This window comes from Scyliorhinus torazame, chromosome 3 (assembly GCF_047496885.1).
Source record: "Scyliorhinus torazame isolate Kashiwa2021f chromosome 3, sScyTor2.1, whole genome shotgun sequence".
In the NCBI taxonomy this organism is placed as follows: domain Eukaryota; kingdom Metazoa; phylum Chordata; class Chondrichthyes; order Carcharhiniformes; family Scyliorhinidae; genus Scyliorhinus; species Scyliorhinus torazame.
Window position 1 is genome coordinate 131,469,026 of NC_092709.1, and position 18,674 is coordinate 131,487,699.

The 18,674-nt window shown below is 45.1% G+C and overlaps 1 protein-coding gene across 2 annotated transcripts in view; it reads left to right on the top strand.

Annotated features, from left to right (window-relative positions):
- fras1 (Fraser extracellular matrix complex subunit 1) overlaps positions 1-18,674 on the top strand; it is a 714,708-nt gene that overhangs the window by 246,417 nt on the left and 449,617 nt on the right. For both annotated transcript variants that reach the window (XM_072496214.1, XM_072496215.1), the window contains exons 5-6: positions 3,554-3,713; positions 4,554-4,687. In XM_072496214.1, coding sequence (XP_072352315.1) covers positions 3,554-3,713; positions 4,554-4,687 — 294 coding nt within the window. The remainder of the gene's footprint in view (positions 1-3,553; positions 3,714-4,553; positions 4,688-18,674) is intronic.

The following is an 18,674-nucleotide window of genomic DNA, read 5'->3' on the forward strand; positions in this document are numbered from 1 at the left end:
AAGATTCATCAATAACAGCAACTTGTATTCATTTGAGGCATTACGACATGATAGGTGAGCATAATTTGTTGCATGTTACAACATGGGCAGCACAATATTGATCTTTATGTATTGTGAAGGGGAGGAGGCTAATCAGGAGAGCATTGAAATAATACAATCTGGAGATGACGAAGATGGATGCGGGTTACAGCAGCATTCGGGTTAAGGCAGGGGTTGAGTTAGGAAATATAACAATGAGGATATGTGGTCAGAAACACATGACGACTACCATCTAGAAGAACAAGAGCAGAAGATACCTGGGAACCCCACCACCTGGAGGTTCGTCTCCAAATCGCTAACCACCCCGACTTGGAAATATATCGCCGTTCCTTTACCGTTGTTCACCACCACCTTCTGAAGGGCAAGTAGGGGGCACAATAAATAATAATAATAATCGCTTATTGTCACAAGTAGGCATCACTGAAGTCACTGTGAAAAGCCTCTGGCCGAACCAGCAATGCCCACATCCAGTAAATAAATTAATACAAACTCAGTTCAGGATCAAGTAGTTTGTCGAGTTTGCAAACAATTTGATGGTCGATGAGGGTGCTGGAATTGATGGCAGGGCCTAAAGTTGGAGTAAATTAATTTTGTCAAGACTGAATGTCAGGTAACTAACTGAATAACTAGTTGCAGCGGGGAAATTGAGTAAGATTATGTTGCTATACATGAGGAAGCTCTGCTTATGTCTGAATGATGTCGAGGGGCAGTATGAAGTGTTACAACACCCTGGGCTAGGGCTTGGTCGATTCCAGCCCTCCTTGACCCAGAGTGGCAACACAATTAAATTAACAAATAATTCTTAGAAAAATACCCAAAGTCTTTTGTCCCCTGGCTGCCCAATAATTACAGTCACCAGGTTTGTAAATTTAAACAATTGATTTTTTATTAGTTAAAAGAACTATAATGAAATATGCTGCAAATACAACTGGTTAACTATCAACTAATTCCTAATCCCGCACTTTAACTTGCCCCGACCCTATATATAAATACTAAGGATGAAAGTCAAAATATAGGAGTATTTGTTTCAGATGGTTGTTTCTAGCACCTTTCTTCTCTTCAAACTTTGCTTTCAGTTTGAAGATTTCACTGTGGATTCATTCAGCTCTCTGCAGTTTTAGAACTACAGCAGCTTGTCTGGAGAAAATACTAAAGGTTGGTGGGGGAGAGAGAGAGAGAGAGTATCCTCTGAGCATCCAGGATTCAAACACTGCTTTCCTTAGGTCTGTGGAAATCATCCCACTTAGGCAGGATCCAATCACCACCTGTTAGCCGGCAGAATACAACCTTTGGGCCAATCCATTGGCCACCAGCCAACCAATCAATCCGAGCCCCATCCCATCTCTTGGGTGCCACAAGGTCTGAGTTCTGCTGCCCAAAGCTTGCAGCGTGTACTATGTTGTAACTTTTTGAATTCCCCATTCTCTCTGCTGCTTAACATAAAGATACATGTCCATTAAGCATCCATGGATCTAAAATGCTAACTGTAAAAATAAAGAAAGGGGAAATAAGGGTATCAACAGGAAGCACCCTTATAGAAGATTCTACTGGATTTACACTACCCCTTTTCAGTCACTTCAATTTTTTTTTTCAGTGGGTTTAAAATTTAAGAAATATTTGCATTTATGGAGCACTTTTTATCCCATCAGGATGCCTCAAATCGCTTTGCAGCCAATTTACATATTTTTGAGGTGCATTCATTGTTTAAATGTAGGAAACACAGAAGCAAGGGGAGGCGGTGGCATCGTGGTATTGTCACTGGACTAGTAATCAAGAGAGCCAGAATAATGATCTGGGGACCCAGTTTTGAATCCCACCACTGCAGGTGACGGGATTTAAACTCAGTACAATGTCTGGAATTAAAAGTCTACTGGTGACCATGAAACTATTGTCGATTGTCGGAAAAACCCATCTGGCTCACTAATGTCCTTTAGAGGAGAAAATCTGCTGACCTTACCTGGTCTGGCCCACATGTGACTCCAGACCCACAGCAATGTGGTTGACTCTTAACTGTCCCTCAAGAGCAATTAGGGATTGACAATAAATGCTGGCACAGCTTGTGATGCCTATTTCCCATGAACGAATTAAAAAAAAATTTGCCCACAGGCAAGAGCCCAAAAATAGCAATGGGATTATGACCATATAAATGTTTCCGTGATATTGGTCGAGCGATAATCATTTCTCTTCTATGAAATAGTGCCATGTAATCTTTTATACCCACCTGCGAGAGCTGAAGGGGTCTTGCTTAACATCTTACACAAAAGGCGACTTCTCTGACAGTGCAGCATTCCCTCAGTACTGCACTGGAGTATATGCCACTTTTGTGTGCACTCCTTTTTTCACAAGATGCACTTTTCAGCCAATTCCATCTGGTGGATACTGGATTCTGGATGTACTCCTCTAAAGGCTCTTGGGCTGACCTGGATTTGTTAAAAGTGTGATCTTTCCCTTAATTGCTGAGAAGTCTGGCAGGTCAATTCTGACACTTGAGATCAAAATGCTGTGGTCTTTCAATCCCAAGTTCACAAGTTATATGTTTAAATGAAATAACCGTGTTGAAGAAAGGTTATAAACCTGATATGATAACGTGCGTTCCTTTTCCACAGATGCTGCCTGACCTGATTATTTCCAGAATTTTCTGATTTTATTTATGATAATAAGAAGCCCTACCTCGTATATGTAATAGCTTAATAAAAGGCAAGCAGAAACCTTTGATAAACAGAACAGATACCACAGATAATAGTGAATGTTGCCGTTGGGTGTATTGCAAGATGTAAATCCCAATAAGGAGTTACACAACAGCATAATTCCTTACAATGTAATTATTTTTTAGGGGAGGCAGTTGCATTGTGGTATTTTCACTGGACTTGTAATCCGGGGTCATGATCTGGGGACCCGGGCCCATGACAGATGGCTAAATAATGGTGACTGTCGTAAAAAGGACCATCCTTACCTGATCTGACCTGCATGTGACTCCATCCACAGTAAATGCCCTCTGAAGTGGCCTAGCTAGCAACTCCTTTCAAGGGCAATTCAGGATGCGCAGCAAATGCTGGCACTGCCAGTGACATGCACATCCCATGAATGAATTTAAACCCTGATCTGTCACATGTAAGTGCATTTCCATCTTTGATTTATTTGCGGTCATTTTTGAAACATGAATTCTGTGCCATCGCTTTCATTACATTGTGGCATTTTCACAATGCATTGGTGCCACATGTATTACAGTGAGTATTAAGTGAACGCAAATCACTGTTTTGGGTTTTAAATTATTTTTAAAAAGTAAGACTTTGATGACAGGATCCATGAAAATATCAAAATGACGAGAGAAGAGTTGATTGCTGGAATATGGATATCAAGGGCTCCACTGTACTAGAAAACACAGAACATCAACAGGAACTCCGAAGTTAAATGGACAAACATCAGCAAGTGTAATTTCAAATGAATGGATACTAGGTATTTATTGTAATTTAGAGTTAATGTGATTCCTGATTTCTGCTTTTTCTTTTTGTAGCATGAGACAGAGTGGATGACCACAACGTGTACTGTGTGCACCTGTATCAACAAGAAAGTTGAATGTGGCTCAAAATATTGTCCTCCCATTTACTGTGGGAAAGGGGAAATTACTTACACTCCAGATGGCGAATGCTGTCCAAAATGTGTCAAGACTGGAGGTAAGCCAACAGATTTTACCGCTTACTTTGTGCTTCTGTTATGGTCAGTTAACTGTCACAGAGAAACAACAAACATTTACAGGACCGAGGTCGGCCATTTTGCCCATCGTGCCTGAGCCATCTTGTCATGTTTGTTTCACCATTTACTTTTTTTATGAGTTCTTAATTCACGTGTAAAAGTGAAATATTATATGTGAAGGATTGGTACATGGAAGGTTTTCAAAAGAATAAAAAACTTGAGATCCTTTTTGTGATATTTTCCTTGCGTGCTTTCTTTGTGTGCTTTAGGAGACAGCTAGTCTGATTGCATTTCTTTCCTCAGAGTTTGATGGTTGCCAATTCAAACCTCACTCAGAACTTGAGCATATAATCTAGACTGACACTTCAGTGCAGTACTGAAAGATTGCCATATTGTTCAAGGTACCACCTTTTGGAGGTGATAATAAACAGAGGCCCTGTGTACCTGTCCAGATGGACATAAAAGATCCCATGGTACTACGTAAAGGACATGGAGGTTCACCAACTCTCATAGCAAGCATTCATTTCTCAATTAACATCATGAAAAACAGATTAATTGGCCATTCAACTCATCGGTTGTTTGTGGGACCTTGCTGTGTGAAAATTAGCTTCAGAATTTATGTGCATCACACGAGTGACCATTTAATTAATTGACTGTGAATCTTCATTGGGATGTCGTAAGCAAATGAGATATTATTTAAATAGAGGCCTGGTTTTAATTCCTTTCAGATGGAAATGTGATCATGTGCGGGCAAAGGGCAACAGCAAATTTCACGTTTTTCATGTTGCTCATTTGTTTGTATCAATTGCCTTTATGAATAGAGTCATGCTTATTTGATGGAAGAATGTACAGGGATGGTGAAGACTGGAACTTGGCTGGGTGTTCAAAGTGTGTCTGTAATAATGGTGAAGTGCAGTGCTACATTGCAGAATGCCAACCAGTAGACTGTAAGAAGGTAAGTGTACTTAAGTAATGAATATGTGTAAACAATGGAAAGTAGTTGGCAATCAGCCATCCTGGAATAAATTTTCAATTTCAAGCTGCCCATTTCTCTCATGTAGCCAATTTCCTGTCCTCCTACAGTTGATGAGCTGCAGTGTGATGTCCATTTGACATCTGCTGCTCACCAGTGGCCTTTGAATGAGGCCTCAACCTGAAAATGATTGGGTTCTCAATGCTGGCTTTGGGAAGATGGTGGGTGGAATTTTCATCTCCTATCTGAGAAACCGGAGTCAGGGTAGTTCCTGACTTTGCCAATCTGAACCCATCACCTCTTTGTATTCTCACCATAATTTTGTCTCCTAGAAATGTGGGTTGGCAAAGTTCAGGTCTGCCACCTCCCTTGGTAAGCCTGTGACTGCAACAGAGGGTTGCAGGTTCAGAAGCGAGTTGGTTGGAAGGCCAATCTTAGTTTTCTGGTAAGAAGTCTTACAACATCAGGTTAAAGTCCAACAGGTTTGTTTCAAACACTAGCTTTCAGAGCACTGCTGAGGAAGGAGCAGCGCTCCGAAAGCTAGTGTTTGAAACAAACCTGTTGGACTTTAACCTGGTGTTGTAAGACTTCTTACTGTGCTCACCCCAGTCCAACGTCGGCATCTCCACATCTTAGTTTTCTGGGACATTGGCCCAGTTCTCCACATCGTTCTAATGTCCCCTCATCCACTCCACTCAACCACATGTGGCCTCATATATCCTATGTTCCCTCCATGTCCTCATATATCCTCCATAGCCACTCACCCAGTATCCACGCTGTATAGCCCTCAGGTGCCATGTAATAACAATAGAAGACTTTAAAATGGAATTTTAAAAATTAAAGCTTTTATAATTTAATAAAACTGTCAGTCAAACATGCAGCCATTTGTACTGCACAGCAAAACAATTTCACTTTTATTGATAAAGTTAAATCCCTTAAGTGGTCATTCATTTGTGAAAACGAACAAAGATCTATTCTGAAACCACGTCAACGACAGACAGTTTTATTGTAAGCTCCTAAAACTGTCAGTCAAACTATACTGCAAATTTCCTGAACAACAAAGTGCATCATTAGCTTTCAAAACTCTTAGATAAGTATTCATAATGGGCTCAGCCATCATTAAACAAACCATTCCAGACAATGGAGCCGATTGAAACGAAAAGAGAATACATTTTTCCCCATTTCAAAAGAAGTGGTCTGTTAATCAAAGGAGTAAAGCTGGTGGTTGTTTTGATTTCCTAAGCTAAAGCACTCTTTACGTTTACATCCCCGTTCAGATCATGTTGGGAGGATTCCCAAGCACTATTTTATACAGTTTTGAATGCATAATACCACCTTTTCCAACGGGAAAATGTATTTACTGCAGCTTGATCACAATGCTGATCCTTTAATGGTCAATGTACCTTTTCAGGACAGAAGCCATGATCAATCACTGTGGTAAAAATATCTCTAATGTAGAAGACAGCATCTAATAATGACATTGAAGTTGGCAACCCATTTTACCATTACCTGCTAAATGTTCCCAACTCATCAGCGGGTTCCCTCCAAGGTTCCCGAACTCTCTTGCTAACGGGCGTGGTGATCTTTGTGAGGGGTTTCCAGGATGGAAGGCGTAGTGATCACAAAGATACACAGAGTTCTTTTGAAGAACTAAACTAATTTTATTAACACTACTAAATTTGCGTTCGACATTATTCTGAATAGCAAACTTACATTTAAGAATTAAACTACACTCACTAACACTATCTCTATCTACTAACTATAACTATTATACCTTAACCATCTCTGCAATATATTATGAATCTTGTCTTCTTCAGCTCCAAATTCAATCTCCTCCCCAAGTCCAAGGGCCAGTGCAATATATGGTACTGTCCCTTACCTCCCTCTAGTGGCTAGACTTAACATAGCTTTACCTCTTCACATGTTGTACATTTGTATAATGTCACAACGGGTTTCCCAGAGACTTGTAAAACTTGCTGGACCCGATGAAAATACGGTGGGACGTAAAATAACGAATTTCCCGTGGTACGTCAGTGGCGACTTAGATGTTGCAGGATGTCACAATATCAACCTACCCCAAACCTTTTCCTGCCAATGGGGAATTTTGTGGGTCTCTTTTAAAAAAAAAATTTAGAGTACCCAATTATTTTTTTCCAATTAAGGGGCAATTTAGCATGGCCAATCCACCTAACCTGCGCATCTTTGGGTTGTGGGGGTGAAATCCACACAGGCATGGGGAGAATGTGCAAACACCAAACGGACAGTGACCCAGGGCCGGGATTTGAACCTGGGTCCTCAGCGCCCTAGTCCCAGTGCTAACCACTGCACCACATGCTGCCTTTGTGGGGCTCTTTTTGAGGGGAACATTCCCCCCCCCACCCCCGCATGTCTCCTCCAGCAACTTTGCACATATTTCAGGCAAAAGTCAAAGATCACTGTCTTATCCTGAACTAGCTCCATCCTATCTTGTTCTGCATCTTCTGTTCGCAGTTTAAATTGTCGAATCACTGAATTACTTCCAAACTCTGCTAAACTGTAGTCTCTGAAGTCTTGATGTTCACAAGGTAATTAGTGGAGAGAAACTGCATTAAATTGTAGTGTGTATTGCGTCTACTTGTTTTTAATCGGACAAGGAATTGACAGGATGGAGTAAGCCAGGTTATCTGAAAATGACTTCACAAAGGCTGTAATTGGCACAGACCATTGAAAGATTTCATTATCTACAGCAGATTTAAATAAGCGAAGAAGATTAGCTTGGCTTGAAATTTGGAAAACCTACAGCAAGAAAAGTGTTAATCGTGCTCACTTGAAATCCTCAGTATAGTTTGTCTGATTTTAAAAGGCAGTTGCTGATTTTTGGATTGGATTTGTTTATTGCCCCGTGTACTGAGGTACAGTGAAAAGTATTTTTCTACGAGCAGCTCAACAGATCATTAAGTACATGGAAAGAAAAGGAAGTAAAATAAAATACATAATAGGGCAACACAACACATACAGGGGTGTAGTGTTAATGAGGAAAGTCCATAAGAGGGTCGTTTCGGAGTCTGGTGACAGTGGGGAAGAAGCTGTTTTTGAGTCTATTCATGCGTGTTTTCAGACTTCTGTATCTCCTGCCCGATGGAAGAAGTTGGAAGAGTCAATAAGCCAGGTGGGAGGGGTCTTTGAATATGCAGCCCGCTTTCCCCAGGCAGCGGGAGGTGTAGATGGAGTCAATGGATGGGAGGCAGGTTCGTGTGATGGACTGGGCGGTGTTCACGACTCTCTGAAGTTTCTTGCGGTTCTGGGCCGAGCAGTTGTCATACCAGGCTGTGATGCAGCCAGATAGGATGCTTTCTATGGTGTATCTGTAAAAGTTGGTAAGAGTTAATGTGGACGTGCCGAATTTCCTTAGTTTCCTGAGGAAGTTTAGGTGCTGTTGTGCTTTCTTGGTGGTAGTGCCGACTTGGGTGGACCAGGACAAATTTTTGTAGGTGTGCACCCCTAGGAATTTGAAACTGCTAATCATCGCCACCTCGGCCCCGTTGATGCGGACAGGGGTGTGTACAGTACTTTGCTTCCTGAAGTCAATGACCAGCTCTTAAGTTTTGCTGGCATTGAGGGAGAGATTGTTGTCGCTGCACCACTCCACTAGGTTCTCTATCTCCGTCTGTGTGATTTTTTTCTCTCGTTAGGTTTATGACAAATTTGAAAATATGTTTGCAAACTATTTTACATTCTTAATATCTAATGCATAGACAATATTATCAGAGGGCCTTTGAAAACTGAACAGACCACATTTGTATAGCACTGCTAACCTGCAGAGATACGTCACAAAAGTGTTTTCCACGATGGTGGATAAGGAGTGAATGTTGAATAGCAGAGCAAGAGATGCCTTTAGGAAGTTTTTAAAGATTAGGGCAGAAGTGACGAGGGGTTTGGTTAATGCATGGAGTTCCTGGGAATGAGGCCTAGTCACTCAAATAACAGCAACCAAAAGTGGAGTGTAGAGAGTAGGAACAAGAATTAGGCACACAGGGACATACAGTTGGTGCGTCAGAACTGGAGGAAATTATGGGCGTGATTCTCCAGCCTCGTTGCTCCCTCACTCGAGCGAAATGACGCCAGTGAATAGTGGGAGAAGCCGAAAACGAGAACTGTTATCAGGCGGCAAAACATTTGCGATTCAACTGGCCCTCTCCCATAGGCAAAATCGGGATCTCGTCGTAGTGAGGCGAGAAAACAATTATCACCGCTTAAGCCCTATTTCCATACAACTAACGGGAGCCACCCCATATAAAACGGTCTCCCGTGATTCATCGGCTTCCCCAACAGGTGGTCACGCTGGTACTGATTAGTACTCCTTTTGAAAGATGCGAACCTGGCGGAAGGGCTTCTGCAGGGAGCCAAGGAGGTGAGTAGCCATCTTTGCTCACAGGCAAAGAGCCTGGTGGTGCTGGACTTGCCATGCCCAGTGCTGGCGGGGGTTGGGGACCCTCGGGTGGGCGGGGGTTGCAACCACTCGCGGCACTAGCATGCCAACCTGAATCGTGAGCACCCGTCACGGGGGCAATCCTAGCCCCTACCTGTCTGCCTACAGACCACATATAACCCTCACCGAGGCCTCTGGCCGTGTGGCTGAAGGCTATTGCTAATAGGGAATTGGCAATCATGGTTAAGTGAGCACTTCACACAAACCAAGTGGATTCCCTTGGGTGGGCTGGCCATGCAGCATGTAATAATAATAATCTTTATCAGTGTCAAAAGTAGACTTACATTAACACTGCAATGAAGTTACTGTGAAAATCCCCAAGCTTCCACACTATGACGTCTGTTCAGGTACACTGAGGGAAATTCAGACTGTCCAATTCACCTACGAAGCATGTCTTTCTGGACTTGTGGGAGGAAACCGGAGCACTATGGAGCTGGTTTAGCACAGGGCTAAATCGCTGGCTTTGAAAGCAGACCAAGGCAGGCCAGCAACACGGTTCAATTCCCGTACCAGCCTCCCCGAACAGGTGCCGGAATGTGGCGACTAGGGGCTTTTCACAGTAACTTCATTTGAAGCCTACTTGTGACAATAAGCGATTTTCATTTCATTCCATTTCACCCAGGCAAAAGCACGAAGACATCGGAAGAGCGCGCACACTCCGCACAGACAGTGACCCAAGCTTGGAATCAAACCCGGGTCCCTGGCGCTGTGAAACAACAGTGCTAACCACTCTGCTATGTGGGAGTCCTTGCTCAGCACCCCAATCACACCTTGAAGCATGGACACTGTGCTTGACCACTGGGGGAGGCAACACCACACTCGCAGCAGCCAACATCCGAACACCCAGGGGATGGGATACTGCTCCGGGGACATCCCCATGGCTGGAGGGTGGATGAGTGCGACAGGGAAGGGGAGATGGTTGGAGAGATGGACCAAGGGTTCAGAGGTCGGCCTGCATTGCGGAAGAAAGTGACATAGGTTGTGGCCAAGGGTGTTTGTTGTGTTTTACAATTCCCCACTCTCCCGATAATGCTGACCCCTCCCCCACCCCCCCTCACCCACGACCTATCCCCCCACCCCAGTGTCCTCCGTGATCCTTGATGTGCTTTGCCTTCCTGGTTCAACCGCTACATCTCGGTGTGTCTTGGATGCACATCTGAGGTGGAAGCAGCCAGCTGCTCACCTTGTCCCGTGGACTTCGATGCCCTTGGTAGGCGTCCTCTGAGGCCGGAGGGCCCCGGCGCACTCAGCAGCGCATGCACCGCCGTGCTGACTGTGAGATGCGGCCTCATCAGAGGGCTGGAACTTCGGGGAGCTGGTGGCCACCATGCCCACTCGATGGGACGGATTTGGGATGGCACAGTGCCTCCCCCTCCTGCTCGGTGCCCAGAGGGTCCTGGGGTTCACCTTGGGATGGAGGGGCAGCTGGTTCGAGCTCCAGCTGCCCCTGAGTCATCTGGCTCTGCCAGCCCTGGCGACTTCCCGATGCCTGCAAAATCATGTCGACGCCCTAGGCGATGCTCCTCCGTAATTGGGCCATGCTCTGCAGCTACCACCTGTGACAGGGACTAGCTCCGCAGCGCCTTGACCATTCTCATCTGAGAGCGAGACATGACCTGCAGCACCTGATAAAGGTCAGCTTGATGCTGCGTAACATCCCCCAGTGAGTCAGACATTCTGCCAAGACCCTCAGCCACGGCCGTCACCGACTGCGCGACGTCTTGGACACCTTCACTAATGGTTCCAATGTTGAAAACCAGGCTCTCCACTGTGGTCGCCACCCGAGCAGTGTTGGTCTCAGTGCCATGCATTGCCGCAGACACCTCCTGCGCCAGTAGGCTCTGGGACTCCTCCAATCAGCCGAGGACCTGCTGGAGTGTCGCTGACATCTCCCTCTGAATGTCCTGACAGCTCCCTATCATCTCCATCAGCTCCGGGTAACCCACCGCCAGAGGGTGGGACCCAGCTGAGCCCTGGGATACAGCAGACCTCCGAGGGTGTTCCTGCCTCCACCTGATGTGCATCAGTACCTGTGTGGTGCTCACCAGATGGTGCCCCAGAAGCCTATCCATTAATGAGGTGCACGTATCTGCACTGTTGGAGGGTGGAGATGACAGCTGTGACCCCCCCGATTTAGTCTTCCTCGGAGCTCCACTCCGAGGTGGTTACCTTGGAGGCTGGAGAGTGGGCCACCAGGATGCGCCGACTGCTGGGGGACCTGCGAGAGAATGGACATGTGGTCAGTAGAGGGATGGGTCAGTCAGTAAGGCAATAAGAACTCGGGTTTGACAGGTCCTCTGGGTGGAGGCAAGTCATTCCTAACCTCTGCGGCGTCCGCCAACCTCTGTATGGGTGACTGCCCTGTCGGCCACCTCAGCCACCTCCAAGGCCCACTCCACAAGGGAGGTGAGGATTCACAAGCCTGGGACCCCGCCGCCAGTCTGGGCCCTCCCCCGCCGATTAGGAAGAGCTTTTCCTGAGGAGACAGAGGGCATCGTTAGCCACATGAGTGGTTCACAGTGGTGGGAGAGGGTGTGAAGGAAGGCTTGGGGGGGTTTGAAGGGAGAGGGGGGCATGTGGATGTTCACATGGGGGCAGAAAGGCCTTGTTGGGGGAGGGGGTTCGGCGTTGGCTCGTGCTGCCTACCATAGGTTGTTGACCTTTTTTCGGCACTGGAGGCCAGTCCTGCTGGTCATACTCCCCGAGCTTCCAGCCGTCGCCACCTCGTCCCAGACAGCGCTGGCTGACCTATGGCCGACCTTCTGGGACCCTTGAGGGAACAGGACATCTCTCCTGGCCTCCACTGCATCTAGGATCTAAGAGCCTCCCCAGCTCTGCTCCCCGTATCTTGGGACTGGTCTCCTGGGCGCCATTGTTGCGGGCTCGCTGGGGTTGGCTGAGCAACCAATTCATGTTCGCTACCACATTTGGAAATCTTTCTGGAGAATCGCGCCCTATGGAAATAGGGAGAAGCAATGCCAAGGAATGATTTGCAGAGGAGAACCAGAAACTTCACTTTGTTTCTATGATGTGCAAAGTGCTCGTGAAGACCAACAAGGACGTGGATGACGGTTTATGGATTTTGTTGTCTGAACCTGAGCATTTAGCATGGCTTGTAGCTTCTATAGAATGAAGGTTAAAAGGCCCAGAAGAAGATGAGTAGAAAGGTCTAGCCTTATGTTAGTGAAAGCTTAGGTAAGGTTCCAGTGGCAGAGGGAGAGGTGGAGTCAGAGGTCAGTAATGTTTTGGAGGTGAAAGAAAGTGGTGTTTGTGACTAATAGGATGCCAAAGGGAAAGCTGAGCTCAGAGAGGTTGTATCTTTCGCTTAACTTAATGTGGTAGCTTGAAATTCAGGCTTGAGTGCATAGATCTGTTTTCGGTAGCTGAAGGTGCTGGTTTCAATTTTGACAATGGTAAGCCAGATGGTCTCCTGGCTCACCGAGCTGGTTTCAGCCTTGGCTCCTGGATCCCAACATAATGTCATGGCCTACTCCTGCTCTGAATTAATGTGCTTGTATGTGTGATATGTTCATTTATAATTGATACCACTTGTATTGCACATAACAATTTTATTCAGTGTAAGATATTTCTCCTTTTACACAGAGCTGTATTAATTGATTAAAGAATGCTAAAAACTAAACTGATCTTTATTAAAGCTGCTTAAATAAAAAATAAGCTTTCCCTTTCAAAATATCATTGAAGCTCTGCACTCCAATATTTCCTGTATATCTACAGTACATTTACCATATTTCAATTATTGATCCTTTTAAAGTTAGTCTTCCCTGGGCCATTTAAAAAAATGGCTTTGCTTCTATTTGGAAACCAATTCCTTCTGAATGAGGGCAGACAGTTCTATTTAATTTGAGTAATTCAGCTTGTAGAGCTCAGGCTTCTAAACCTCTTCAGGTTTTCCAAGATCACTTGTAAGTTAATTGAGAAAATTATCTGGTAAAGGGAGGAGGAGCAGTTCCAGCACACAGAAATTGATCTCCTGTCTGATCCGCAGTGCCATTAGTTGTGTGAGCTTGGTTATCCTGCTCTCTCGGCCTGCAGCAATGCTTTTGCTAGAGGAGTAAAAGATATTTAATTGAAGGCAAATGGAGAAAGCATTCCGTCCTATCAAAGGAAAGGACAGTTCACCAAAAGTTGATTTTTGTGGAAAGGTCACATTCACTCTTGCACATTAAAAAAAAAGATCTGATAAATATTTGATGTGGCAGGCCATTTCAATTTATGTTTACTTTGGTGGGACCGTAATACCTTGACCCATGTCTGTAAACACTCAGAAACATAATTTCAGGTGAAAAGATAACTGGGGATTAAACTTATCTGAGGACAAGGGCCATCGTTATTTACAGAACAGGGCATTTTGAGATTGAGATGGAAATCTAGCTTTGAGGATTTGTTAATTTCTTATTTTCAAGAAACAAAGCTGTATTCTCATTTCCAACGTGGAAATCAATATTTAAAAAAAAGTTATAGCTGTATTACTTAAATTCAATTTAATGGAAATAGGCAAACATCTAAATAAGAAATGGTCTGTAGATTTTCAATTTGGGAACTTATTTTGATGGATCAGTAAAGGTTGACACCGTGTTGTCCCACTTTCACCAAAGAGTGACGTAGTGGTAGTGTCACTGGATTGGTCCTCCAGAGGCTCAGGCTAATTCTCTGGGATTGTGGGTTCAAATCCCACCTCGGCATCTGATGGAATTTAAATTGGATTAATAAAATCTGAAATTGAAAGCTAGTTCAGTAATGGTGCATTGAGCATATCAGCTTGTCGGAAAAACCCATTTGCTCCACTAATGTCCTTTAGGGAAGGAATTTTGTCAACCTTATCTTATCTGGCCTGGCCTACATGTGACTCCAGTCCATAGCATTGTGGTTGAATCTTAACTGCCCTCTGAAATGGCCTAGCAAGCTAAACTGTACCAAACTGCAAGCATTGTGTCTGTGCCTGCACCAGATGGATTTCAGCAGTTCAAGAAGCCAGCTTAGCCACCACCTTCTCAAGCGCAATTAAGGATGGTCAACAAGTCTTGACCTTGCCAGCGATATGCACATAAAATTTTTTTAAAAATTAAAAATGAGATAACACAGATATCTCTTTCCAGGTTCTATTAATAAGGGAAAGAAATATATGATCCAATCAAACCAAGATGTTTAACAGAGGCAATGTTGCCCCATTGTTACTGGACAGGAAAAAATATATTGTGGCAAATGCTTAAGAGTGTCACAAGTATAAAACAAGCAATAATAACACTGTGCATACAGTACTGTGGCATACAGAAATAATAATTCTTTAAAAATATTGAACACAACACGCTGGCATCTTGGTACTACAGGTTGCCAGCAGCAGTTCAATAAAGTAGATTGTAAAGTTGTTTTGAAGTCCTTTGTGATTATATTCAGTTGGGTGTTAGAGTGGAGCTACCAAAGAGTAATTTATCAGGAGCTTGGTTCTTGCCAGTATTAGCTATAATTGTTGGCCTCTCTCCAGTGATTAATAAGTTAGGAGATGCCGGCGGCACGATAAATTTCATATTGGTGAAAAAGTCGCTTATTGTCGCGAGTAGGCTTCAATGAAGTTACTGTGAAAAGCCCCTAGTCGCCACATTCCGGCGCCTGTTCGGGGAGGCTGGTATGGGAACTACTAGGTAGAGTAGTTCTGGTCTACTAGGTAGAGTAGGTTTGATAGACCTGCTGTTCTCCAATAGTGCTGTGTACACAGAGACCACCTTGGGAGTCCCACTTTAGACTTGCAAGATAATCCTGTAGATTAATCGTGCAATCCTTCACTGTTGCAAATTTGCATTCACAATAAACTGATATATTTAATCCCATCTCAGTATGTTTTTAAACTAATATTGAAATGATTTCAGGTCCTATAACTGAACTGTGCTAGCACACATCGACGTGGAATTGTAGGATGCCAGTTCAAACTGGAGATTTAATACATGACGAGTCCCTGGTCTCAGGTGGAGTTAAATGGGGAGACAGATTAAACCTCCGTAGGAGTTAGTGGACGGCAGAGTCTCAAACGTTTCTCACGCAGCAGAGAAGCACCGGCTTACAAATGGTAGTTTTGAATTTAACTTATGTGTCTTCACTTCTGTTCTAGCAGGTGTTATACTGGCCAGAGTGTCCACACCAGTTGCCAGGGCCAGCAAGCATTTAGATTGTCAAGTTACCTTTATGCAAATTTTATATTGTTATGGCCAGGTGAGAAGTGGGAGAATGGCTGTTCTCTTCCTCTTCATCTCTCGATTGACCACAACAGATGTTTCTAAAATAATTTGCTTGTCAATTCAGCGAATGTTTAACTGCTGTGACTGTACAAGATAAACACAAACAGTTTTCTTGTAAATTTTAAAAATAGGAGTGTAGAAATTCGCCCCCATCGTGAACCTTCAGGAGCAGCAATTGGCATGCCACAGGCTCCTTGACCCCCAAGACCTCGGGCTGAAAATGTGGGGCCAACAAAATAGCCACCCCACCTTAACGTGAGGCCAGGTGATTCATGCAGACCTTTCCTCGCCATTCCAGGAGCCATGTGGCTTCATCTCCCAAAGCAGTGTGGGTTTCTTGCTGGAAGCACACCACTTACTTCCCGTTCCGGAGGACCGAGAAGTTCCGGGACCTGCGTAGCGCTTCTCGGCTGCCGTTGATGTTGAGGCTGGCTGTGGTCACCTTCATGTCAGAAATATAGTGCCACCATTCACCTTTAGTACTCGGAATGAGCAGCAGCATGTGCCTCTCTCCTCCTGCAGGAGCCCGGCGTGGTAGCCATTAAACCGGCGCAAGACCGGATGAGCAGCACCAAGTGCAACCAGTGGGCAAGGGCTAGTTGAGCTCTGTTTTGGCGACTGCGGTTTGTTTGAAGAAAATCCCCGAGTTCCCCAGAGGGGATGAGGGTAGACTCTGTGTGGGGCACGAGGGCGTCCACTGCCTCGCTGCAGATGGATTCCAACTCGTCCCCAGTGCCCACCACCGAGCAGTTGTCCTCTAGGCATTCGCCATCTAGGTCCAAGTCCTCTGCCACATTGAGTGCAGTAGATGGCATGGACCCACCAACTAGCCCCAAGTCTGCCTCAATCCCACTCTCAGGATCAATGACAGATGGTTTCCTTCAGGCTTCTCTGGGGGTACAGGGCCAGAGGGAGGTGGTGGCTGGGTTTGTGGGTGGGGTGGTCCCTTCAATACATGGGACCGCACGCTGTCCGTGGAGCAGAAGACACGATGGGCTTCTCCCTTGAAGTGGATTTCAAAGCCCCCCTTTTAAATCTCCTCCCGGGCCAGGTGGATAAAAATATGCCTGAGGGGGGGCAACCTTGAGGTCGAGCAGGAGCGACGTCATCGCCGAGTCGATGGAGATGGGGAGGAGGAGCTCCACGGGGTGAAGGGGGGGATGTTTGAGAGTATTACTCTCTCTGCAGTGGTCTACAGTGGATTCACTGCCAGGTAGATCCTGCCAACCGTTAACTCCTTCTCCAAGGCGAGGTGGATTGCCCACTCGACCCTCAGAAAAAAATATTTTTGCCGGCATCGTTGAGGCTGCGACAATGGCCCAGGTCCTTTGTCCTTCCAATGAGCACAGGTAAACAATCATCGCCAGCCTGATGTGCCACATGCAGGTTATTATAGGGAGTTAAAGTGACAGTCAGCATATAACTAAGAACAGTGCTCTGTCCTGGATGTGTGTGGTAGGACAGACAGCAGCTGTAGTTGTTCCTGTTATGGGGTATCCACAATATATATATGTATTTAAAATAAATTTAAAGTACCCAATTACTTTTATTCAAATTAAGGGACAGTTTAGCATGCCCAATCCACCTAACCTGCACATCATTTTGGGTTGTTGCGGTGAGACCCTGCAGACATAGGGAGAATGTCCAAACTCCACAAAGACAGTGACCCAGGGCCAGGATCGAACCCGGGTCCTCGGCGCCATTTGGCAGTGCTGACCACTGCACCATCGTGCCGCCTGGGGTATCCACAATATTTAAAGATGGCTTGAAGGCCCCACAGACCCCCCCCCCCCCCCCCCCCCCCTAACCAAGTCCGACCCCCCTGAGGGGTACGCCCCAACCCAAGCACTGGGGCAGCAGCTCCAGTGCCCTTGAGCTGCGTGCCCTGAAATGGAAATGGCTACTCACCTCTTCAGTTCCCCATAGCAACCATTGCGCCAGCTTCACATTTTTAAAAAGGAGTACTAAATGATGCCCGCATGATCTCTCGCTGGGGAGCTAGTTACTTCCCAGGAGTCCGTTACATTTGATGGCAATCTCACTAATGAGATTGAAATGAATACAAATTGGCGTTAATGATATGCTCGACACATTTGAGCGAGATCCGGAACTCGTCGTCAGGAGCAGGCGATCAAGTGGCAAACTGAATTGTGCCTGGCGAGAATCTCAATTTTGGCCTTTCCCGCCATTTAACTGGTGCATCCAGGTCCCCACTTGATGAAACAAAGTGGTTAAATTGCACCCAGATTATGTCTGTGTGTCCATGATTGGTTCAGGATTGGCCATTTACGCTTTTACACTTGATTAATCTGATTGTCCTGGTGGTCTACTTCCAGGCAGCACATCTCCTTTCTGGTTGCTTTGAAATTTGCAAGGCTAAGTTACGTAAGTGTTTGGCTATTTTAAGAACTGTTGTACGGGCCACCTAAAAATAATGATATCAGTCTTTTTTAAATTTATCCTGGTTTCAGTCAACTAAATAAATAAAGTCTCTGTTGTTAAAAACAGGATTTGATAATATTTATGAGGCATCCACTTGAAATGGGCAGTTGTCTCAATGTCCAAAGTTAAAGCAGCTCCTCAGCAGTGACTGAGAGGCAAAACGTACCACATGGTTTAAACTCCTGTTTCACCATATCTGAAATGTGGAGGGAGTTTAAAAAAATCTCCCCATTGTAAACAGTGTCTGTGCCATTTCTCTTGGGGCTTCCATGGATTTGCAGCTGATGTTATGGTGGGTGGTCAGGTGAATCCCACAGAACATCAGCCCCAAAGTACTTGGTGCAAAGGAAATAAGGAGGTGAGAAGTACTTAAATATTAAGAGGAGAAAATGATGCAGGTGTTCAGCAATGATGGAGGTGTTCAGCAAGCCAGATAGCATCTGTGAAGAGAGAAACAGAGTTTACATGTCAGGTCAATGATCGATTCTAATGAATGTTCATCAACTTGACATGTTTGTCTCTCTCCAGAGATGCTACCTGACCTGCTGAATATTTCCATCATTATCTGATTTTATTTCAGACTTCCAGCATCTGCAGTATTTTGAGTTGATGAGATGTACTCGTGTTTCCCCCCACTTTCCTTGCCAAATCCCAGGGGAAAATTAGCAGGAACAAGAAACTTTTGGTCTGAGGCATCAGGATTCGTACAGAGGAAAGAATGTGCTTCATAGAATTTACAGTGCAGAAGGAGGCCATTTGGCCCATCGAGTCTGCACCGGCTCTTGGAAAGAGCACCCTTCCCAACCGC